This window comes from Micromys minutus (assembly GCF_963924665.1).
Source record: "Micromys minutus genome assembly, chromosome: 22".
In the NCBI taxonomy this organism is placed as follows: domain Eukaryota; kingdom Metazoa; phylum Chordata; class Mammalia; order Rodentia; family Muridae; genus Micromys; species Micromys minutus.
In genome coordinates this window covers 47,403,491-47,427,674 of record NC_137957.1, presented here as the reverse complement: position 1 = coordinate 47,427,674, position 24,184 = coordinate 47,403,491, and the positions used below count along the sequence as shown (strand labels likewise).

The following is a 24,184-nucleotide window of genomic DNA, read 5'->3' as shown; positions in this document are numbered from 1 at the left end:
TTTGTTTGTTTGTTTTTGAGACAGAGTTTCTCTGTTTAGCTCTGGCTGACCTGGAACTCGCTCTGTAGGCCAGGCTGGCTTCTAACTCAGACATTCCATTCGCCTGTCTCTGCTTCCCAAGTGCTGGGATTAAAGGCATGCGCTACCACCACCTGTCTATGAGCCGTGGTATTTATTATCTGGACATCGTTCACTTATAGGGGCTTGAGGCTTCACCTTGGCTGGGTATTACATACACAGAGGAGGCTCCTGAGAGGCCAGGTGAGAGAAGCCAGCAGGTCTGCGTGGGCTTACACCTAAAGATAGACGGAAGAAAGACTGTCACAGGCCAGTCAAGACACTTTCTAATGCTCAGGTCCCTCCAGTAAAATAGTAATCCGGGCACAGGCCCACTGTGTGAGATTGGTGTTCTATGCACTAGAGAAAACCAGTAGTTCAAAGGGTAAGTGAGGGCGCTCTCCCCCCACCCCCAGCACACACATCAGTGCGATGCTTTGCTAACACGCTCTCTCCACTGACACCTCTTTGCTTCAACAAGGGGACATCTTTTTCCATTTCACCCCAGAGGTCCAAGAAAGAGGAACAACACCCTTGCTTGCCCTTCCTACCCTAAGCACACTGTTTTGTCCTTTAAAAGCGACTCTACAGAATCCACATGTCTGCATCTTTATCTCCATCTCCATGGTCTCACCTCGACGGCTACAAACTCTGTGGACCAAACTTCTCATGTGCGTTAACCAAGCCCCGCCCTGTCCCCTTACAGTGACCTGTTTCTCTATACCAGGTATGTCCCCAAGGTCTAAGCCTCCCCTACTGCTTATCTGGCCACACTCCTCCTTCTGACCAAGCCCAGAACTCTCAGAAATGTTTCTCTCTTGACCACCTCTCATGACTTGTTTTAAATTCATGTGACTTTGCCTTTGTGAATTCAGCGACAGCTCATCCAAATTGTAAACACCCCAAAAATGAAGTAAGGCTTGTGCGGGTATTAATCATCTGGCTGTCATTGAAATAAGTCTCCACCACTATTGCTATTGACATCTGTCATCTAGGCGACAAGAAAAATCCGTTGGCATTAATCCACAGGACGACATTAATTGAATGAACAAACAATTGCTTACTTACACATTCCAAACATGGCTGACAGAAACTGAGCTCACTGTGTTTCTTTGCCTTGGAGAGTGTGTTTGTCTCATCAAGACACTCCTGCATGACTACTTTGAGCCAGGCACTGTACTAGACTCTGGAGCTACAGAAATAAAGCACTCCCTTAGTAAAGAGGAAATCACAACTTAGAGCCTTGAGCACCTCATACTAAGGTCTCAGGACTGTCCTGAGCTACACAGAAACCTTTAAGGCACATGTGATTCAATTCATAGCCTCGAGGAAGCAATGATTCATTGGTCCAATCCATCACTCAACGTTTACCCATTGCCTACTGTGTAAGCTGCTGTCCCAAGTGCTGATACAATGAAGTCATTCCTTGTGGCACTGGAAATTTTCCAGTAAGGGGGAAAACCCAATAGCCAGTATTTAAATAATGATTAGGTTATAGCTTCTTAATCTAAGAATCACACAGCTCCATATGAAGTCTCGTAACTGATGGAACTGGACAAAAAAAAAAATTTAACAGGAAAAGTTATCTAAACACACAATCACCAAAAATTAATTCCAAAACTCATAATGAACCTAAAGTGTTTCTGGGAATGTACACCAGCGTTCCACTGTGTGATGTCACTGCAGCCATGGCTCTGAACGCATGACGTGCTCACTGCACAGGATGTCACACCATACAGCACCGACATTTGCTGCTGAAATGCCGCAGCTCACACTGAAGACTATCTTGCAGTATGAACATCAGCGTTTTTACTGTGCATACAAAGGTTCATCCTCTCATAGAGACACAATGGTCTATTTACAGAAAACAAAGACTCTTTATGGCATTTATTTATCTGTGTGTGTGTGTGTGTGTGTGTGTGTGTGTGTGTGTTGGAATGGGGGCACACGAGAGACATCACATGTGTGGAAGTCAGAAAACAACTTGTACAGGTTAATTCTCTCCTACCATGCGGGTCCCAGAGATCAAACTCAGGTTATCATACTTGGCAGCAAGCTTCTTTATCTGCTGAACCATTTTGTAGGCCATTAAAAAACAAATGTTTAATACTTTTCTAGAATCATTCCTCAGCATGTAAATATCAAATTAATATATCTTTGGAGTTTGTTGCATTAGAATGTTTTTTACGTTATAATTATTTTAGAATGTTTTATTTTTTGAAGGTTTTATTTTTGTTGCTGATTTTCATCCTATAAAAAAAAGCATGAAATGAATTTTGGATTACATATATTTCTAACAATTCTGTAATGGTTCTAAATATACTTTTTATTACTTATGCAAAGTAACAGTCTCTGTAGTATAGTTTTAATTCAAAATATTGATCTATTCTGAAAAAATTATTGAAGGTGTTCTATGTTCAACATCATCAAATATACAATAATTTAATTCCTTATATAAATTAAATAAACACATTCCTCTCAATGGTAGGCAAATTTCCTTTTGTCCTTAACAAATAGTAATATATATATATTAAACTCTGTTTTGTGTCCATAAAGACTGATCCCAAGGGAAAAGCTCAGCCTCCCTTTATTATTTTAAAATGAATTTGTTTTTTGATTTATTATCAGTAAATGTTGGCCCTATATAGGTATTTTATAAGCCCACATAGCCAGAATAGAATAAAAATTTCTTGGGCAAGAAGGGTTCTGAGTGGGATATTTTTCAAGAAGCCATGTGGTAGATGATACATGCTTTGCAGAAAAATAATTCTGAGAAAGATCACAGGAATTATCAGCGGAGGGCCTTGCTTTCCATAGAGTGGATAGGAAAGGCTCTCTGAGGTGGTGCTGGACAACCCGGTGAAGGTGAAAGCCCTGGGCACGAGTCCATCTAAGGAAGTCTGTATGAGCAGAGGAAACCAGTGAAGAACAGAGACGGGCTGTTCCGGGTGTTGAAGAACTAGACTGCCCGGTGGCGTGGCACTGGCTTGAACCAGAGACTAGCAAAAGGTCTGTCTACCTGCCTTCTAGCAGACAGCAGCATGTGTCACGTGCCCCAACCCATAATGCTTTGCTGTTGCGTTGGGGAATTTTTGTTTAGATTTGTTGCTCCTGTTTTGTCATCTCGACACAATCTGGAGTCATCTGAAAAGAGAGGAGCTGAGAAAATGTCCCCAGCCAATTGTCCTGTAGGCAAACCTGTAAGGCAGTCTCTTGCCTAATGATTGATAGGGAAGAGCCCAGGCCACTGTGAGTGATGTCACTGCCAGCCCTGTGGTCCTGGGTGTCTAGGGCACCAAACTGAGCAAGGCAGGAAAGGCAAGCCAGTAGTGGCTCTTCTTCATGGCCTCTGTATGAGCTCCTGCCTCCAGCTCACTTCCCTGCTTGAGTTCCTGCCCCAGCTTCCTTCGGCCTTGAGCTGTGCTATAGAATTGGATGTAAAATTAACCCTTTCCTTCCTGGGTTGCTTTTGATGGCATTCCTTTGTCTGTCTGTCAGTCTGTTTGTGTTTTCAGGTAGGCAACTGTCCCTTAAAAACAAGGCGGAAAACATTTTAATTGTTTTTAAATATCAGTTTGAATTTCTAATCCAATATGAAAAAGACGGAGAGAGATAGGGAGACCATAGTGGTCTATTCCCAAATCTTATTTTCGTGCGACATCAACATGTATATTTCATTATATAGATTAAAAAATAGCTGAAAGAAATTACACTCTACAAATTTTAAAGACTTGCATACTTCCTATGAATTATGTTATTTTTATGAGAATGTTCCAGTGCATTTGGGGGGTGAGTGGATTTCCTTTTTTGGTGAAATGTGGTTTACTTGTTTGTTTCTATCGAAAATAAATTCTCTCAAACACTACATCCCACCACAATTTCCCCTCCCTCAGCTCCTCCCAGCCTCCCCCACCGCCCTCTCTCCCAGATCCACTCTCCCTCTGTTTCCTCTTCAGAAAAGAGCAGGCATCCAGGAGACAACAACCAAACACAATCAGACAAGGCAACCTAACAGGAGGAAAAGAGTCCCAAGAGCAGGCAAGAGTCAGAGACATGTCGGCTCCCTTTGTTAGGAGTCCCACAAAAACACCCAGCTAACAGCCATAACATATATGCAGAGGGTCTGCTTCAGTTGATTCTGTGGGTCTTGCTCTCCTGGTGTCCTCTATGCCCTCTGACTTCTATAATCTTTTCTGCTCTTCCATGGGCTTTGCTGAGCTCTGAGGGGAGGGACCAGATGGAGGCCTCCTATTTAGACTTTCTCTCCACCTAAAACCTGCTGCGGGTCTCTGCACCCTCTCCCATCTGCTGCGGGAGGAAGCCTCTCTGAGGACGTCTGCACAAGGTGCCAGTCTAAGAATATAGCAGAAATCATTAGGAATCATTTCATTGTTCTGGTTGGTTCTGGTTGGTTTTGGTTTTGCCAGTTGTATTTGGTTCCACCCCGCGCTTCTTGGCTATCCAGACTCTGGTTCTTGGTTACCCAAGCACTGTCAGTCATGGGCTCCCTTTCATGGTGTCTGCCTCAAATTAAATTAGACTTCAGTTGGCCAGTTCCGGAAATTCTGCACCACCGTTGCCCTAGCACATCTTGCAGGCAGGACAGATTGTAGGTTGAAGGTCTTGTGGCTGGACTGGTGTTTTCACAGTACCTTCTCACATTTTTAATGTGACCCTGATGTCAGTTTTCAGAGTGACCCTCTGCCCTCACATCAACCTGGGTTATTTGGGGATCTCCACGAGACCTACTCAGCCAACAACTCAACCAAATGCAAGCCAGTCCCACCACTGGAAGCCTTGCCTGGCTATAAGAGATGGCCAGTTCAGTCCCTGGATCCTCCGTTGCAAGGAATCCTCTTTAGAATCACCTTCATGGAGATTCCAGAAAGTTCCCACCACAGTTGGTTTTCACACTGCCTCTCCCCCACCCCCCGGATGTCCTCCAATTCCAGCCTCTCTCCTCATACTCTCTCCCTCCATTCCTTCCCCTGACCTGATCCTTCCTGCTCCCATCCCCACAGCCACACATAAAATCTATTCTATTTCCCTTTCCTGGGAATATCCATGCTTCCCCTCGAGAGCCCCTTCTTACCTAACTCTCTCGGTCTGTAGATTGTAGTTTGATTACTATTAACCTAACAGCTAATAAACACTGATAAGTGAATACATAACATATTTGGCTTTCTGGGTCTGGGTTACCTCACTCAAGATGAAATGTTTCTAGTTCCCCCATCCCTTTGCCAGCAAATTTCATGATGTCATTTTTTAACAGCTGAGTAATAAGTACTTCATTGTGTAAATGTACCGTGAATTTTTTTAATCCATTCTTCTGTTGAGGAATATCTAGGTTGTTTCCAGTTTCTGATTATCATGAATAAAGCTGCTATGAACATGTTTGAGCAAGTGTCCCTGTGGTACAGTGGGACATCTTTTGGGTATAGGCCCAGGACTGGTAAAGCTGAGTTTTGAAGTGGAGCGATTCCAAACTTTCTGAGAAACCACCATATTGATTTCCGTGGTGGTTGTACAAGTTTGCACTCCTACCAGCAATGGAGGAGCGTTCCCTTTGCTCTACATCCTCACCAGCTTGTCATTTGTGTTATAGTTTTACCCCTCCTGCCAGGCGGAAGATGGAATCTCAAAGCAATTTTAATTTGCATTTCCCTGATGGCTAAGGATGTTGAGCATTTCCTTTAGTATTTCTCAGCCACTAGATATTTCTCTGTTGAGGAGTTCTAGGCTTAGAGATGTATCCCATCCTTAAACTGGCTTATTTGGTTCATTGATAACTAGTTTCTTGAGGTTTTTTTTTAAATATGCTTTGGATATTACTGTTCAATGAGGGGTTGGTGAAGATCCTTTCCCACTTTGTCCTCTTGATGGTGTCCTTTATCTTACAGGAGCTTACTGCTAATCTTAGCACCTAAGCTATTGCTGTTCAGACAGGAAGTTGTCCTCTGTGTCAATACATCCAAAGCTACTTCCCAGTTCTTTTCTATCAGGTTCAGTGGGTCTGGTTTTATGTCGAGGTCTTCAATCTGCTTGGACTTAAGTTTGTGCAGGGTGATAATATAGGTCTGCTTGTACTCTTCTACGGCAGACATTTTTCCCAGTGTGTATTTCTAGCTTCTTTATAAAGAAAAAATCAGGTGTCCATAGGTGTATGGATTTGTCTGAGTCTTTAATTCAATTTTGTTGATCAATGTATTTTCTATACCAATACCTTGTGGTTTTTATTATTACTGCTCTGTAGTACAACTTGATCAGGGATGATGATTTCTCCAGCAGTTCCTTTATTGTTCAGGATTGTTTTAGCTACTCTGGGGTTTTGTTTTGTTTTTCCATATGAAGTTGAGAATTGTCATTTCAAGGCCTGTAAAGAGTTGTGCTGGAGTTTTTGTGGGAATCACTTTGGATCCGTAGATTGTGGTAGAACAGTCACTGTGCCACCCATGAGCGTGGGAATCTTTCCATCTTCTGATACCTTCTTAAAAAACTTGAGATTTTTAGTATACAAGCCTTTCACTTGATGGATAGGGTTAGCTCAAGACATTTTCTATTATTTGAGGCTATTGTGAAGGGTGTTATTTCTCTAATTTCTTTCTCAGTCTGTTTGCCGTCTATATATAGAAGAGCTACTTTTTTAAAAAATTAGTCCTGTATCCAGCTACTTTGCTTGAAAGCGTTTATCGATGGTAGGAGTCCACTGGTTGGACTTTTAGGATCACTTAAGTATATTACCATATGATCTTCAAACAGTGATGCTTTGACTTCTTCCTTTCCAGTTTGTATCCCCTCAATCTCAAGTGGCCCTTGGTTGAGAAAAGGTGTCTGCGTGAGTTGGGATCTGGGACACGGCAATGGAGAGGGGCGAGAGCAAAAGGGGGGGTCATAGTCTGTGGGATCCACAAGAGATATGAACAGGGAGAAGGGGGACTGCAGGTGGTGTTCTGTTGCAGCCCTGTGAGTGGGTTTGGGGGAACAGAGAGCTGTTTGAGGGGGTTTTCTCACAGCAATAAAGCTCTGCCTAAGACACATTCATTATGCGAGTGTGAGGGGGGTATGTAATGAACCATGCCTGCATTAAACGGCCAAGAGAGGATACTGAAGCTGACCCAGGACAATGATTTCACCCAGGAGACTACAGAGCGGTGACCACAGTACAGGAACTAGAATGGAGGAGCTGCACACACACACACACACACACACACATACACACACAAGCACACACACACACATACACACACAAGCACACACACACACACACACACACACACACACACACACAAGCACACACACACACAAGCACACACACACACACATACACACACAAGCACACACACACACATACACACACACACACAAGCACACACACACATACACACATGCACGCACACACATACACACACACAAGCACACACACACATACACACACAAGCACACACACACACATACACACACACACACACAAGCACACACACACACATACACACATGCACACACACACACACATGTTCACATGGGGAGAGTTAAACAGAAGGCCCACAGTGCTCAAGGACCAGTAACCACTGAGTAGCAAGTGGATGGTTCTGACTGGCCCATTTGGAATACTCTCAAGAACTTGCTAAAGAGCCAAGGCTGGCCTTGAACTCCTGACCTTCATGTGTCGGCCTCCTAAAAGCTGAGATTACAGGTGTGCACCACCATGCCTGGCCTAAAAGAGAGCTTGACTGCTGTGCTAAGAGCTTACATCAGGTCCTGTAGACAAAGGAGAGCTACCAGAGATCCTTAAGCTGATGAAAGTTTGTTTTGTGGCCATAAGGCTACATGACTGACTTATATGTTCTAAAATGTATTTGTTATGCATATCACCCCACCAGAATCCTTCTCGGGTTATAGCCCCATTAAAGGTATTTTACTGCATTGTGTTCTAAGTGTGTGTGTGTGTGTGTGTGTGTGTGTGTGTGTGTGTTCATATACACATTCAGTTCACTCCCTAGCCCATGGAAAACAAAGATGAGGGGTCATATGCAGGTCATCTCTACATCTACAGTGCATTTTGCTATACATGACGGCTGAATAGACGCACGGGGGGGTCAGCAAATGGGAAAAGGCATAGATGGATAGGTGAACCTAGAGAAGTTAGCAACAAAAATAAGAGAGCCTAAAACAGTGGGTGGAAGTGACGGATGATGAAGTAAAAATACTTAAAGGAACTCTAAATGTTGATTCACTGCAGATGCGACCAAAGCAGGCTCCAGTCCTGTGGGCATGCTTCGTCCTGTGGAGTCTCTACATCGCCTCCTCCCAGACTGCTTACCCTGGAATCAAGGCGAGGATCACCCAGCGTGCACTAGACTACGGTGAGTCCGATGTCAGAAAAAGGGATCTTGTCTTAGAGTGGTCTTTCCACCTTGTGAGTCATAGCAGGTCACAGATCTGAGGTCTACCTGCCTGGGTGTGGGGGTCAGTTCTGCCCTTTGCCTCAATGCCCAGCCTCAGGGAAGCAGGTTTGCTCATCTGCAAAAGTGGTGATGAGCAGTTGGCTCCTAGGTCGTAAGTAGCAGGAGAAACAAGTGAGTTCACCTCTGGAGAGGCAGGATGGAACCATGGAGATGCGAAGGCACTGTGGTCGGAATGCCTTCAGCGTCGACAATGCCAGGCGGAGAATGTGCTTCTATGGCCTTGGGTAGACTATTCCAGTGAGAGCCCTATGAAGAAGCTGGTGTCATTTCACAGAAAGAGACTCTGCGATGTCAGGAGTCTCATGCCAGCAGAGGGCTAAGTATAAACTCTGTCCAGCTTTAGTTGGGTTTCCGTCTCTGTGACAGAACACCTGAATAAAACAGCTTTTAAAAGAGAGAGATGCTTTGTCCCACAATTCCAGACGTTACAGCCCATGGCCATGTTGCTTAACAGGCAATTCTATTGGTCACTCTAGGCCTGTGACGAGGCCCACATCCGGCAGGGCTTGTGCAGGTAGAGAAAATTTGGTCATCATGATGGTTGAAGCAGACTCCAAGCAATGCATTTCCTCAAGGACATTTCCTCAATGACTTGCTTCCTCTGACCTACTTCCTTAAATTCCCTCCATTTCCCAACAACCCTTTAAGTTATGAATCCATCAATGAGTTAACCCTCCGATGGAGTTAAAGCCCTCATAATAAATAATCCAGGGCCACGCCTCGACCACATGAATGTTGAAGAAATATTTTTCTCTTTTTTGTATACATTTATTTTAGTTTTTGAATACTAGGATTGGAGCCCAGGGCCTCATACATACAAAGCAAGCACTCTACCAACTTATCCATATCTCTAGCTGCTGGACATACCTTTTAAAAAATGTTTTATTAGCCTATGTCAACTATATGTAATTAATATAAAATCATATGTTTCATTGTGACATTTTCATACATGTATGTAATGTATTTTGATGGTATTCACACCTTAGATACCCTCCCTTCCTGCCTATTCAATTTCACTAATTTCCTTCCTTTTCCTACACAGTCCCCGTGCATGCGTGCCTTCATGCGTGGGTGCCTTCCTGTCCCAATTAGGGTTGGCGCAGAAGCACGGGTACCTTATCAGTGACAACACCACAGATAAGAATGTGTGTCCCATTCAACCATTATGTATAAATCCTCAGGGGAGGGTGGAGCCCTCTGAGCCCTCCCACTTCCAAAACAGTGTGTCAATAGGCCCAATCAGTGCATATCTGGTGTAGTTAATCACAGCTGCCCTGAATTCAAGACTATAAAAGCTACTCCACGTCCAGAAATCGGAGCTCCGCGCTTCTTCCTGGTTCTTCCCCTAGCTCTTAGATTCTTCCCCTTCTTTTGTGATGTTCCGGAAGCAGGCTGCAGAGATATCCCAGTCTCTTATTCTCAGTGCTTTAACGAGTTATGAGTCTGAAGCCACTATTTACCACTTTCAAAAAAAGGTCTTCTGGCAGCAGCAGTAATGTGAATATACATAGTTATTTAGGAGGCCATTTTATAGGCATGACACGTTCATTTAACAAAACAACTTTCCCACTAGGGCCTATGTCCTTCCCAGCCATGGGCTTCTGATCAGATTTACAGTATGACATACAAACTACCCCCTGTGGACCAGCTAGCAAGTCGAATCAGAAAGTGGTTGGCTACCCCATAGCAGACTTGCACTAACGTCCCAGTAGGCTCACCTGCCTGACTGGTATTGTTTTACACTGGGTTCACAGTTGAGAAACCTGTTGGAAACTCACCCCAGCAATCAGTGAGGCACCTTCTGGCACTATGAGATTAGCCAACAGGGAGGGAGCTTCCAGACAAGTTCTCCTGTGGTTTCTGTGTGTCTTGATCAACGCATTTAGTGTCTGCAGCAATAAGGTCTCGATATCTAATTCTGTGAACATTTACAAGCAGTGACAAGAGTCAGTATGGTTTTGGAGAGCTTAGTGACCTCCCCAACCAAACATGGGGAAATATTTCCAAACAGGTCTCACTCAACAACATATGCTCAGAGTTTTGTTCCTCGTGCCTCGAAGCCCCACCTGATGACATTCACTGGCTATGGGATCATGGGCACGTCAGTGACTCACGCTGAGCCTAGGCTCATGTGGACTTGGAGCAATGTCTTACCACTGAATTGATTTGAGACTTGAAGGAAAGAACCCATATTGAGTGTGGACAGTCTTGACACATACAGGCCCTCCACACAAATTAACTATTATCATTATTAACCATAGCAATGGTACGCCTCCATATTTTTACGTAACACAGTTTGCAGTGTTCTGTTGCATGCAATTTTAAGAGCCAGGCCTGCTCCTTTACCCGGGCCGCGCTCTCGTCTTAACTCTGAGATCACACTCCCACCAGCCATACTACCTCCTTCCGGGGGCCAGCCTTACTTCCAATCTGCCCATTCCTTCTGGCAAGCTTTGCAAATCTGCCAACAACATCCCCGGCTTCCCTCTTTCTCCTCCTGCCCACCTTAGCTTTGAGGATGGAAAATAATGGACAGTTTTATTATTTTAAAACTAGCCAGGTATCTCGATGGCTAGACGAAGAATTTCCTGCCCTAATTTTATCAGCCAGCTGCCTCCAGCCTCCTCGGCCTCTGCTCGTGGTGGAGACTACAAACCCTAGGTACCCTAAGACCTACATGACCACAGCTCCCTCCTTGTTCCAAAGCCTGGCCCAAATTTTCTTCTCTTCCTCCTGGACCCGGAAGTCCCACCTTTTCCCTTTCACCCAGTAATTGGCGTCTACCTTTTTATTGACATAAACAAGAACCAATTAGGAATACAACACTTCCCACCCGCAGTTCACTTTTCTGTCCAATGAAAACAAAACAAAGCAAAAAACTCTTCTCCCATATATAAGCTGAATTGTTAGGCGTATCTCCAGGCTGCTTATCAAAGCGGACCTAAGGATAGCATGCCCACCTCTCAGCTGTATCTGGAGATGAGTGAGTTCACATGCGCGAAGCACTGAGAACAAGACGCCTAATAAATATTAGTGAGTAGATCCTTTCCTGGGCACCATCATTCCCATGTCACAGATGAGAAAAGTGAGTGACACGGAGGGCCAAGTCACACAAGCTTGGTGTATGTCACAAGTGCATGGCAGTGCTGGGTTCAAGCCTGAGCTCTTCAATACTACCTGTGGGTTTTACCTTTACCTCCTTTATACTGTCTTTACATCCCCATATTACAATGGTATCCATGGCAACTTACAGGATGCTATCTCTCCCTCCAGTCCAGGGAGGGTAGATCAACTGGGAGGAGCCTAAAGGGAGAAAGGTGAGGTTAACAAACATTACCTTTTAAAATAACATCTATAATTTAGTGTGTGTGTGTGTGTGTGTGTGTGTGTGTGTGCATTCGCATACATGTGCCATGGTGCACATGAGGAGGTCAGAGGACAACGTGTAGTAGTCTGTTCTACTGTGTGGATTCTGGGGGTCAAACTCAGATCAACGGGTTTGACAGTCAGCCTCTCTCCCTGCTGAGTCATTTAGCCACCCTGGAGGTACTTTTATTGGGTTCTTTTCAGCCCACATGCTCAGAGCAAAGTGTTCTGGAATGCTTCCATGCAGAGGACTTAGTAAACGGAACAGAAGCAGTGATTAGTCACTTCTTCTGAGTCAGGTGGGCCTGTGGAGAATTCGAGCTTCGCTTCCACTGAAAAATGAAACCCTGTAACCACGCAACCTGCTTACTGCCTTTTACTGGGATTTCAGTGTCCCCTGAGCTTCATGTACCTTTTGCCAAAGCATCTGAGTTCAAAGAATCTGAAAAGAAGAGGAGGAGGAGGAGGAGGAGGAGGAGGAAGAGGAAAAATAACTATGAAATTTAAATTGTCCATAACCCAGAATCTGGGCCAAATTACTCCGAAGTGGCTCCTAGCTCCCCAGAACCCATACTTTCTGAGGCAAAACTTAACAGTGTTCATATCTACAAGTTGTACCTGGCAGGGACTATAGCGTCCTTTGAGGACACCTTTCATTGTTTCTGTCACAAGCTTGGGCACGCAACGAAAACTTCTCAGGGTAGCCCTGTGGCCTCAGACAAGCTCCTGCACCTCTCTTAAGGCTAGAGTTTCCATATGTGAAGCCAGGAATACAACACCCCTTTCTTCTCCAGCATCGGGTCTTTCTCAATGCCGTGTCTGTAGGGTTAAAGATACTGCGTCGGCGCCGTCTTCCTTATGGTCAACAAACACTTCTGCATTCTTCGCAGGTCTTCAAGTTGGGATGAAGATAATGGAGCAATTGGCAAAGGAAATCGTCATCCCAGATTTAAATGGCTCTGAGTCTCTTAAATTTCTGAAGATTGACTATGTGAAGTACAACTTTTCAAAGTAAGAGAGTGGAGCATACTGACTTATACTGCAAACAGCTCAAAACCAGTGGAGAAATCTGAGGCAGTCCTAGCTTGTTTATCCTTTTCTTTTCTGTTTCATCTGAGTTCTGACTTCTATTCCCAAGTTTGCCTCATAGCTCGATATAGCTAATAGAGTTCCAACCATCTGATGTATAGTTCATTTAGCGAAAAGGGAAAAATGTCTCTTAAAAACTCAGTTAAATTTAACCTCAGCCATGTTAATTTTCTTTTTTGAAGCTTTGTCCGAGGCTCTAAGCTAAGCACATCCCATCTATACAACTTAGTCACATGTCCAGGGATGTTTAGGGAAGGGGAAATGGGTATTCTAATGGCAACAGGGATCCAATAAGATTTCAAAGGAAGGGGATGATGTGTTTACAAACTTGAAATCAATCTTAAAAGAAGCGAGGCGAGAGCAGCTTTTCTATGTAGGTATCTAGCATTGTAATTTACCCTTTGCCACAGTGCTTGTTCAGGTGCTGTTTGCTCTGACACCTTCAGCAATGATCCCCCCTGATGTCAGCAACAACCCTCTATAAAATCACAAGGTATATCCTTGTTGCAAAAGAGATGGTACGAGGAAATTTCCTTGCAAATTCCCTCACCTGCAGTAAGCCAGTTGCTCAACGGTGTTTCTTGACCAGCTACCTCACAAAGGGCTTTGTTCTAGACACAACGGACGTTATAGTGAGTGTAGCTGTAAGTCCTTGCCCATGATGTTCTGTGGAAGAGATGGGCATCACATATATAACTTTAAGGATAACCATTTAACTATGATGACAATGACACTGCAGAAAAGTTCAGCGAGTTACATAATAAGCGGTAAGAGAGATGAGGAGAAATTGAGAAGAAATTCGTTGCTGGCATGTGTAGGTATATCTGTATAATTTTAAGCCTGTACTGTCCAAACAATAGACAGTGATCATTCATGATTACTGGGAGTTTGAAAGTTGTGTAACAGAGAAACTACATTTTGATTTAGTTAATTTTAACTAAAAAGCTGACTGTTACTCAACCATATTGGTGCATGCTAATAATTCCAATACTACATAAGCCAGGTTTTGTAGCGCACACCTGTACTTGGGAGGTAAAGGCAGGAAGATCCGGTGTTCAAGATCATCCTTAGCTATGGGTCAAATTGAAGGGCTAAAAGGGAATACACAAAAGACCAACAAATAAATGTGTAGACAAGTTCAGCATAGACAACTGTCTGGAAGAACACACATCAATACACACAGAGGGTGGCTCTTCCCACTCTGCATGTATATATGCCCAGTAATTTCACTTCTCAGCATCCTCCCTGGGAAAGTTTTGTCCACAAGGAATAGGTATGTTCCCTATAGCACTGTTTATATGACATAAACAGCTTAGAGAAGGATTTTGGAGTATTCTGTAGAAGTTATAATGAATGGATTAGCTCAAATCTTTAATCCTAGCCTTAGGAGGCAGAGGCAGGCCTATCTCTGTGTTCAAGGCCATCCTGGTCTACATAGTGAGTTTCAGGACAGCCAGGGCTGTATCAAATCCATTTCAGTTAGAGAGACAAACAGACAGAGAGACAAACAGACAGAGAGACAGAGACAGAATGGGAGAAAGAGAAAAAAAATGAGAGAGAGATGGAGACAGAGAGAAAAGGGGAGAATGAGATAACCTTATGTGTCAACTGAACATATTTCTAAAGCACAATAAATGAATCTCTGCCATTCTCTCCTCACAGTGGGACTGGAGTATGTGGTAGAGGACAGGCAGGAGACCATGAGTAGGAAAGGAAACAGCAGCCTCATTTATCAGCTGACAAAAGTATGTTTAGACTTTATAGTCTCAGGTCAGAATAGCCTTTCTCCTGTGCAGCACCTAGGCGTGGGTGAACTCGTTTCAATGTTGTCTTTTCATCCTCCCTGTGAGGGGCACTTCTTTGTGAACCATTGACTGAAAGAAGGTAAGCACCTTGCTTGAGGTTGTGCAACTGGTACAAACCTTGACCCAGGTCAAGTGTTCACTGTATAACATGTAGTGGCATGACCCAGTGATGAGGAGGAGTCTGAAGTCAGATTGCAGAGGGTTCCAAACCTGGTTCTACCACTTACAATGGACTTCATAGGCCTTTCTTATCTTCTCATATCTGAACTGGAACTTACACATGTACCAGAATCCTACAGAAATACTGGGAGGACCAAACAGCTGTGATGTAAAGTGGTTACCAAGAGGCCGGGCAGTTGGAGATCACCCAAATCACAATAATTTGTCATTGTGCATGTAGTGGGGGATACAGAAGGCAAGAGACTTGCAAGAAGGGTGGTGGCCAATGAAGGCCCACAGGCCATGGGATACAGCTCCACCAAGTCTAGTCTGCTTTTTGTATGGGTGCTTGAGATTTGAATCAGACCTTCATGCTTTTGTAGCAAGTACTGTTGCCCACTGAGGGGTCTCCCTAGCGCTTTGCAGTTCCTTAAAATCAAAAACAGGTACAACACTGCCATTGTGGTTTTCTTTCTTTCTTTTTTAAATACCAGTTTCACCTCTTCTTAAAGAGGATGACATCTGTTATTTTGTTGAAGCAGCTGGTTTCTTCAGGGGACTGTCATTTACACTGGCAGGCATTTGGCACATGTGTCAGCGGTAGCCTTGACTTCCACTCACTGGGACAAGGAAGTAAGCCTTTCTCCTTCCCTTTCAAGGTGCCCCTATGTGGCACTTTCCCTAGCCCGGTTGCTGAGTAGGGCTGATTTCCTGCGAGATTCCCTGAGCTGTCAAACAGGTCATCCCAGGAACCTGTCAGACAGTGGTTTTGCTTGTCATCCATGAAGAGAGAAACTACATGCACAATGACAAATTATTGCGATTTGGGTGATCTCCAACTGCCCAGCCTCTTGGTAACCACTTTAAATCATAGCTGTTTGGCCCTCCCGTATCCCTGTAGGATTCTGGTACATGTGTATGTTCCAGTCCAGATTTGAGAAGATGGGAAGAAGATGGAGCTTGATGGGACAGAATACCTGAGTCTGCCTCTGGCTTCAGTATGCACACACTTATGCATGCATAAAATACACACACACACACACACACACACACACACACACACTAAAAATAGATTATTTGATTATTTACAAATTTTGTTCTAAACTTGATTACTTCCTCCCTCAATTAGACTCAGGGGCTTCTTGCTAAGAGGACTCCTGAGACTGTAGGCAGACAGATCCCCCACCCGAAAGCTGGGAGAGCTCTACCTCTGTAGGAATTTGCATTCTCAGAGCAGCTCCAGCCTTGCCAAATTTGCTCGCCTTATCGATGTCCAGAAGCGTTGGCCTCACTTTCCTGTCTCTTGTTTCACAGCATAAAAATCAATACCTTTTCATTCCCAAACACCTCACTGGCCTTCGTACCTGGGGTAGGAATCAGAGCACTGAGCAACCACGGCACTGCCAACATCAGCACCAACTGGGAAGTTAAGGCTCCACTTTTGTGAGTATTTTACTGACATCCACTACTGTTAAGGGGGAAATGGAGATAATTCGCTGCTGCTTTCTATGTAAGCTTCTTTCTCTGTGTACCTTACTTTCTCAAGAGCATTGTCAGGCGAGTGAGTGCTGGCTCAGGAAATCCCTGCTTTGAAGGGAGGTGGAGGAGAGGGGGGTGGAGGAGAGGGAGGTGGAGGAGAGGGGGGTGGAGGAGAGGGAGGTGGAGGAGAGGGGGGTGGAGGAGAGGGGGGTGGAGGAGAGGGGGGTGGAGGAGAGGGGGGTGGAGGAGAGGGAGGTGGAGGAGAGGGGGGTGGAGGAGAGGGGGGTGGAGGAGAGGGAGGTGGAGGAGAGGGGGGTGGAGGAGAGGGAGGTGGAGGAGAGGGGGGTGGAGGAGAGGGAGGTGGAGGAGAAGGAGGTGGAGGAGAGGGGGGTGGAGGAGAGGGGGTGGAGGAGAAGGAGATGGAGGAGAGGGAGGTTGAGGACAGGCACCCTCTCCTAGAAGTAGAGCAACTGAGCATTAAAAAATCTCAGGGCACGGTGGTGCATGCCTTTAGTCCCAGAGGCAGAGCCAGGGACATCTGTGTGTTCAAGGCCACCCTGATCTACAAAGTGAGCATGGCCAGTGAGGACAGACACAGTGAGAGTCCATCTCAAAATAAATAAAATGAATCGATATAAACACTTTGTCGTCTGTTTTCCAATATGAATTATTGTTGCCTCTCATCCATAAATAACTACTACACTGACATTTATTTTATGTAATCCCCTTGCTTCTGATGAGTCCCATCCACAATATCCATTCTAAGACAATACTTTTATGTTCTGGAAATGTGTGCAAAGTGCATCAAACTTGATGCTATCATTTGTAACTGTTTCTTTTCTCTGCACATCGTTAGGGAAACGTCCGTTTATTGAGGTTTGCTTCATCCTTTTACATTTCCAAGCAGAGTCACATTACACCGGGCAATGGTTTATTTATGAGATTCCCCTGTAGTTTACATAAAATGTTTGCTTCTTACCACTTATTCATGTTGACTTTTCATATTATAAACCAAATTGCTCTGAACCTTCTTTATTTGTGTCAAGAACATATATCTAAGGGCTTCTTGGTATTTATCATCAAGAGTAGAAGTATTGAGTGGCAAGTATTGTGTTCATGAGAAAGGAAATATAAAATCTGCATCCATATCAGAAAAAAAAAAATCCCAAGAACTAGAAACCAACTGGGAGGAAAAACTCCTATAGATTCCATATTATCGGTCCACTGACCTGCACCCGATGTTTAGAGCATTTCCCCATCTGCAGGATCAAATGGTGGGAATGGAACTTCCTGTCTCACATGGAGGTTGGAGGGTAGTAGTTAGCTTGAGCTGCACCCTTCTCCAACCCAAAGATCCCTGTGCCCTGGAATAGAAGAGAACACATTGAAGCTGGCCATGGTGCCTCAACACCTTTAACCCAAGCACTTGAGAGGCTGAGGCGAAAAGACTGCTGACAGCTCCAGCTTCATACTGAGTTCCAGAGTGAGATCATGTCTGAGAGAAAAAGAAGGAGGAGGAGGAAAGGAAGTTAGAGTAACAGAAAGAGAAGAGCTGTTAGACTGGAGAGATGGCTCAATGGCTAAGAGGACCTGAGTTCAGTCCCCAGCACCCACATTGTATGGTTCACAACGCTTGTTTCAGGGGGTTCTTGTGCCCTCTTCTGGCCTTCTTAGACACCTGAGTGTGTGTGTGTGTGTGTGTGTGTGTGTGTGTGTGTCTGTGTGTGTGGGGGGGGAGATTGAACTCAAAGTATACCTACAAGCCAACTTCTATAGACAAGTCTTTGACCCAGTATAAAAGAAGTTTGGTCTGTCTTGATTGGCACCTCAAAATAACACATTCAACCATTCAGTAGGGTACTCCATGACCTACAGTTGAGTGCCTGTATATCATTTTTCAGTCTAATAGTTTCCAGATAAATAGCATATTCCCCCATTAACAACACAGATTCATATACTTCCTCACTTCTTTGATGGTTTAGCAGGGTCCTATGCAAAGTCTTGAGTAACACATGATCCCCAGCCTCAAGGACTCCCCACATGTTAAGCATCCCTTACCCATGTACACCCCCTCCTAAGTAAGGTGTTTACTGCTGGTTTTCCCTCTCAAAACGAATACTGTATGTAAATGGTGCTCCGTCCTGTCTTAGCCTCAGCAGCACCAGAGCACTGCGTTCCCTGGCTGTCCGTTTCCCACCTGGCTTATTCAGTAAGCATGCACTCGGCACACACGGTGCTCCTGAGTCTGTTGCTGGCTTTAGGGACCCTGATAGGAGCGTGACAGTAAAGAGCACAGCAGACCCATCTCCACGTACATCGCAGACTTGGGTAACCTTTCCCATTCTCTCCAAACAGCCAAGACTCAGGAGCTGCCGATCTGTTTCTCTCTGGAATCTACTTTACGGGCATCGTAGTCATCACCCGTAATGACTTTGGTCACCCAGCCCTGGAACTCCAAGACTGCCATGTGCAAGTGAGCCATGCCCGAGTCTCATTTTCTGGAGCCCTCAGGTGAGTGACAGCAACATAGTGGAGGGGACTAGCCCTGAGCTGGAGCTTCCGGCTGCCACTCAGAGAAGTCTCCCACCGCTGTCTGCTGGTCTCTGATAAGCTCCTGTTTCCATTTTCCCCACAGTGTCCTGTATAACTCCTTTGCTGAGCCCATGGAGAAACCCATTCTAAAGAATTTAAATGAAATGGTGAGTGTTCAGAAGTTAGACAGCCATGGTATCAGCAGGCCTATCGTACTTTAATAATTTTTGTCATAACACTTATTGAGCACTAACTGTATGCTAAGCACCATCTAAGATACTTTAATTTATTCTATTCTATGCAATGCAATAATTTCTCGTGGTTCAAGCATTGTGGCAGGAGACACAGAAATGAATAAAACTACATCCCCTTCTTCAAGTTTCCCCCCAATAGGATGGACAAGCATTTTGTTCCTAATGCCTGGCTAGACTGAGAACAAAAGAAAGAAACAAATATTAGTCACTCTAGAAAAAAAACAAACCCAGGCTTGTAAAATAATACCTGAGCCAGAGCTTGAATGTAATGCCTGCTCACATGATGGTGAGACTGAACTGAAGGGGTTAAACTGGAAAATTTGTTTATATAGGGAACTGGACCTTGAAATACAGGGAAGATCTTGGTAGGTAGGGACTAGGCAGGGGATGGCATGTATTTCCAAGAAATACATTAAGAATACATTTAAAAGGCAGAATAAGTTAGGTTGCCTTCTAAAACGCTAAACGTCCCGACGCTAGAAGTCAGGGCTTGAAGGAGGAAAAGGTGGAATTGGCCATGTTCTCTCTTCTTCTCCTCACCATACCTACCCTGAATCCCTTCCTCATTGTTTGGAGGGATTAAGGACAGGGAGAAAGGGGAGGGAGAAAAGAAAGATGGGGAGGGAGCCTGGCACTTTCGAGACCCCAGGGCTTGGCTCTGTCTGCTAGACAGCAGGTGTTTAATGATCAATGACTGAAATCAGCATGAACGCCAAAGCATGAAGCAGCTTGCCCAGGGAGACTGCAGAGCAGGTCAAGGTGCCCTGAAGCCATGTGGCCTTCTTTTATGCTCATCTGACAGGTGGCAACTGCCAGCGAATATGGACCCTGGAAAGGAACTTGGGAATAGTGTTTTAAATGAAGGGTGGTCCTTTGGCCAATGGATATGAATTAGGAGTTTGGTCCCCAGCCAGCTCCACAGTGGTTGAGCATACCTGTCATTCTAGCTCTTGGGAGGCGGAGACAGGAGACTCAGAAGTTCAAGGCCATTTTACAGATACATAAAGTTGGAAACTAACATTGAGCTACATGATATTTTGTCTCAGAAAAGGTAGCAACAGAGTCGCCAAATACAGAGTGTGAGCTACAAGTTCAGTAGACTCTTACCTTGAAGAGGTAAATCCAATAACCATATCCATGTTGCAGTGAGGAAACTGAGGTCAGAGTGGAAGTAAATTACCAGTGGTCCCCACTCCCAGGCCTGGCTGCCCAGCCTCTGCTAAAACCACCGTGCTGCGCGAGGGTGGCTAAGCACGTGGCTGGCACATCTGTGTTTCCAACTTAATAGTTTCTCTCTACAGTACACTTCACTGGCACCCAGTCTTACAGAAATACAAAACGGGACTGGGTATGTCTCTGTTGGTAAAGCGTTTGCCTGGAATGCATGAAGTCGTGGATTTGATCCCTAGCTTCACATAACCTGGAACCATAGCATCTGGGAGGTGGAGGCAGAAGTATTATAAGTTCAAGGTCATCTTGGACTACATAGCAAATCTAAAGGTCAACATGGGCCACATGAAATCATGTCTCAAGGAAAGGAGAGGGGGAGGGGACAGTAGAGTCGAGTCCTAAATGGATTTCTAATCTTATGGTCTCTTCAGTTAGGCCAGGTAGAAATGGAGGTTCCAACTGAAGCCACTTCAGGCAGGGCTTAGAGCTGCTGGTGCAATGGGAGGCAGGGGTATTCAGACAGGAAAGACACAGCTGGGGTGGGAGCAGGTTCCTCTGGTGTGACACCAAGAGTGTAGACAGAGCACATGCCATAACATGTCTAGAAAGAAAAGCCAAGCTCTTTTATGGAGTTAATTGGGTGTGGTTCCAGCTACTACGAAACTCAGCCAGAATTCAATGACATACTGACCGTACCTGTGGAGGCTGAAAACCAAGAGCATCAACTAACTTAGAGGAGCGTTGCCATGGCCACAGGGATGATGTCTCCCAAGCAGAAGGCTTGTTTTCAATATGGTAACATGATTTTTTTTCAAACATTCTTTCGGTCCAGCTTTGCCCAATTGCCATCAACCTAGTGGAAGAGTTCAATGTCAACATCAGCGCACTGGAGCGTAAGTCTTGGAACTGTCTTCTGGATGGTTCTCTGCCCAGCCTCAAACCTTCCCGAGGTCTTTCTCTCAGCAACAACCCATTCGTCACCCGCTCATATTTTCTCTTTTCTGCCTGAAAACTAGAGTCCAGGACTCCATGTAGGACAGTGAACAATCTTTGTCACATGTAGTCCTTGGCAGCTACCCAGCTTTGTTACTGCAGCAGAGAGGTGGTTCACGGCAACACACAGCCAAGCTAGGGAGAAAACCTCTGCCTGGCTCCAGTCCGAGCTATGGCACTAAATCCAGCTTCTTGGCCAGGTTACCTGCCTAGCCTTCTCCAACCCCATCTGGGGCTGCCTTCAGTATACGTCAGGCCCCCTACCAGTGTTCGCTCTGTCTCCTTCTCTCTGCTTCATCCCTTCTGCCTCCCTTCTCACACCTTGGCTTTGCCCACATTGACCACTCTACAGAGAAGACCCTTCTCTCTCCCTCCCTTCATTCCTTTAACCAACCTTTACTGAGCCCTCTTTTCACACCAGTACTTTTCTGGGGTCCATAGACTACCTACCCGCCTACCTTCTCTTGTCCTTTCCGTTTCTCTTTTTCTAAAGACTCGGCTTAAGAGACCCTCCCTTCCATGCCCCACAGCAAGGCCTCCCCTTACGTGCGACTTCATACGCGTCTCTCTTTGCATCCCATCCATGTGCTCGCTGACGGTGTGCAGAGCACTTAGAATCACCTGAACACTGACCTTGGGTGCCAGAGATACACAGAGTCTAGGAGACAGAAAACCAGGAGAGAGTAAAAAACAATCGAGTGTAACCTGTACTGGGGAGATGCAGAATGATAAGAAGAAAAAACTAGGGAGGGGCTGAAGAGGGGTCCCTGTTTTAGATAGTGTGGTTAGGAAATGCACTTCGGAGCAAGTGACATTCAAGGATCAACCCAAAGGAACTGGGGAGTGAGTGCCCCCCCCACTCTGGGTTGTCTTGGTCCTTTTTCTGTGGCTATAACAAAATTCCAGAGGCTGGGTGGATTTATAAACAATAGAAAGGTATTTTTCTCATGGTTCTGGAGTTATATCTGCTGAGGGTTTCCATATGAGTCACAGCCTAAGAGAAGGGCAAATGAATGCACATAAGACAGAGAAGAAATCAAGGTAAGTTTGTAACAAACCTGCTCTCAAGTCCACTCTCTATTCATAGACTATTCCTGAGACCATCGCCCCATGGCCTAGTCACCTCTTAAAGCTCCACTTCCCAGTATCCATACTGGTAACTAAGTTTAAGTGTGAGTTTTAGAGGGATGTTCCAATCATAGCGTGCCTGAAGAAGAGTCAGATAGAATAAACCATATGTGCAATGGCCATGGGGCAGGGATGTGCTGGATGCATTGAGAGACTATGAGACCACAACAGAACCAGAAGAAGGGCGTGGTTGAGGGAAGTTCAAGAAATAAATTTGCCAGAGAGCAGCCTAGCATAAATGTCCTTTGAGATGCTTCACCCAGCAGCTCACTGAAACAGATGCAGAGACGCACAGCCAAACATTAGATGGAGCTCAGGAATCTTGTCAAAGAGTTGGGGGGGGAGGAATGAGGGACCTGGAGGCCATAGGGACTCCACAAGAAGACCACCAGAGTCAACCAACTTGGACCCTTGGGCCCTACCAGAGTCTGAAGCACCAACCAATGAATATACAAGGGCTGGACCTAGCCCCTCCCCTGCATATATGTGCAGCTTGGTCTTCCTGCAGCTCCCCCAACAACTGGTGCAGGGGCTGTCCCTGACTTTGTTGCATGCCCATGGATCTTGTCCAAACTGGGCTCCCTTGTCTGGTCTCAGCTGGAGAAGGTATCCCTAGTCCTGCAGTGACTTGATGTTCCAGGGTGGGTTGGTACCTGGGGGGAGGGGGGCTGGATTCAGTCTTTTCAGAGGAGAAGGGGAAGTGGTGATGGGAGGGACTATGGAGGTGGGGGAACTGATAGTCTGCATTTGGGATATAAAGTGAATGAATAAATAAATAAATGGAAAAAATAAATGAGTTTGCAGGTGAGGGAGGAGGTAGCTAGACTTGTCAGGCATCTGGGCCACTGTAAAGTCTGACTCTTAATTTGAGACAGTCATTCTGGTGTCCGGGATAATAGACAGGACGGAGATGTGAGGTGGCAACAGAGAAACCATTTAAAACAGTAGAACAATGATCCACACAAGCAAGGAGTGCAGCTAGCCTGGCGGAGTGACAGAGAGAATGTGTTCCTAATCTGGGCACACCTTTCAAGTAGACAGCAGTAATGGCCAACAGATCGAATGTGGGTTAAGGGAGTATTCAGGGATGACCTCAGGTCACCCTGAGCCAAAAGGAAACTTTGTGGTCAGATCATCAGGTCAGCTTCCTGTGCTGGGTTATAATTTTCTGGTCATGTGTCTGTCCCCTGTCCCTCCTCCTCCTCCTCCTCCTTCTCCTCCTCCTCCTCCTCCTCCTCCTCCTCCTCTGCCTTTCCTCCCTCCCTCCCTCCTCCTCCTCCACCTTCTCTCCTCTAAACTCTGAATTCCTAGGTACTGGGAACTTTTCTCTAACATCAGGCACAGGCCAATAAATACTGAATCAATGAAGGGATAAATGGAAACAGGCAATGAGACAGAGGATGGATAGAGAGGAGGTGAGTGGGTGGGGAGAAAGGGGGGGAGAGCTATCACGAGAACTCTGCTGTGTACCGTCCTCCCCAAACCTCAATGCCCTCACTGTAAGGAAAGCCCTATCCTGATCCCCTCACAGAGAGGTGTGGGATCTCTTTAGATTGGGCACTTTTAGAACATTTAAAAATCTATATTTAATTTTTAGAGACTAAGTGATGGTTGTTCCTGCAGAGATCTCAGGTTCTGTTCTCAACATCTACTTCTGGTAGCACATAACCACTTGCAAATCCAGTCC

General features: G+C 45.2%; 1 protein-coding gene across 1 annotated transcript in view; it reads left to right on the top strand.

The window, feature by feature from the left end:
* Positions 1 to 8,296: 8,296 nt before the first annotated feature.
* The window catches only part of BPIFC (BPI fold containing family C), a gene marked incomplete at both ends in the record, with an annotated part of 42,224 nt that continues 26,336 nt past the window's right edge, over positions 8,297 to 24,184 (top strand). Inside the window, 6 exons of the mRNA XM_080935389.1 lie at positions 8,297 to 8,420; positions 12,779 to 12,899; positions 16,256 to 16,384; positions 18,776 to 18,931; positions 19,056 to 19,119; positions 21,209 to 21,269. Of these exons, the coding sequence (XP_080791515.1) occupies positions 8,297 to 8,420; positions 12,779 to 12,899; positions 16,256 to 16,384; positions 18,776 to 18,931; positions 19,056 to 19,119; positions 21,209 to 21,269 (655 nt within the window). The remainder of the gene's footprint in view (positions 8,421 to 12,778; positions 12,900 to 16,255; positions 16,385 to 18,775; positions 18,932 to 19,055; positions 19,120 to 21,208; positions 21,270 to 24,184) is intronic.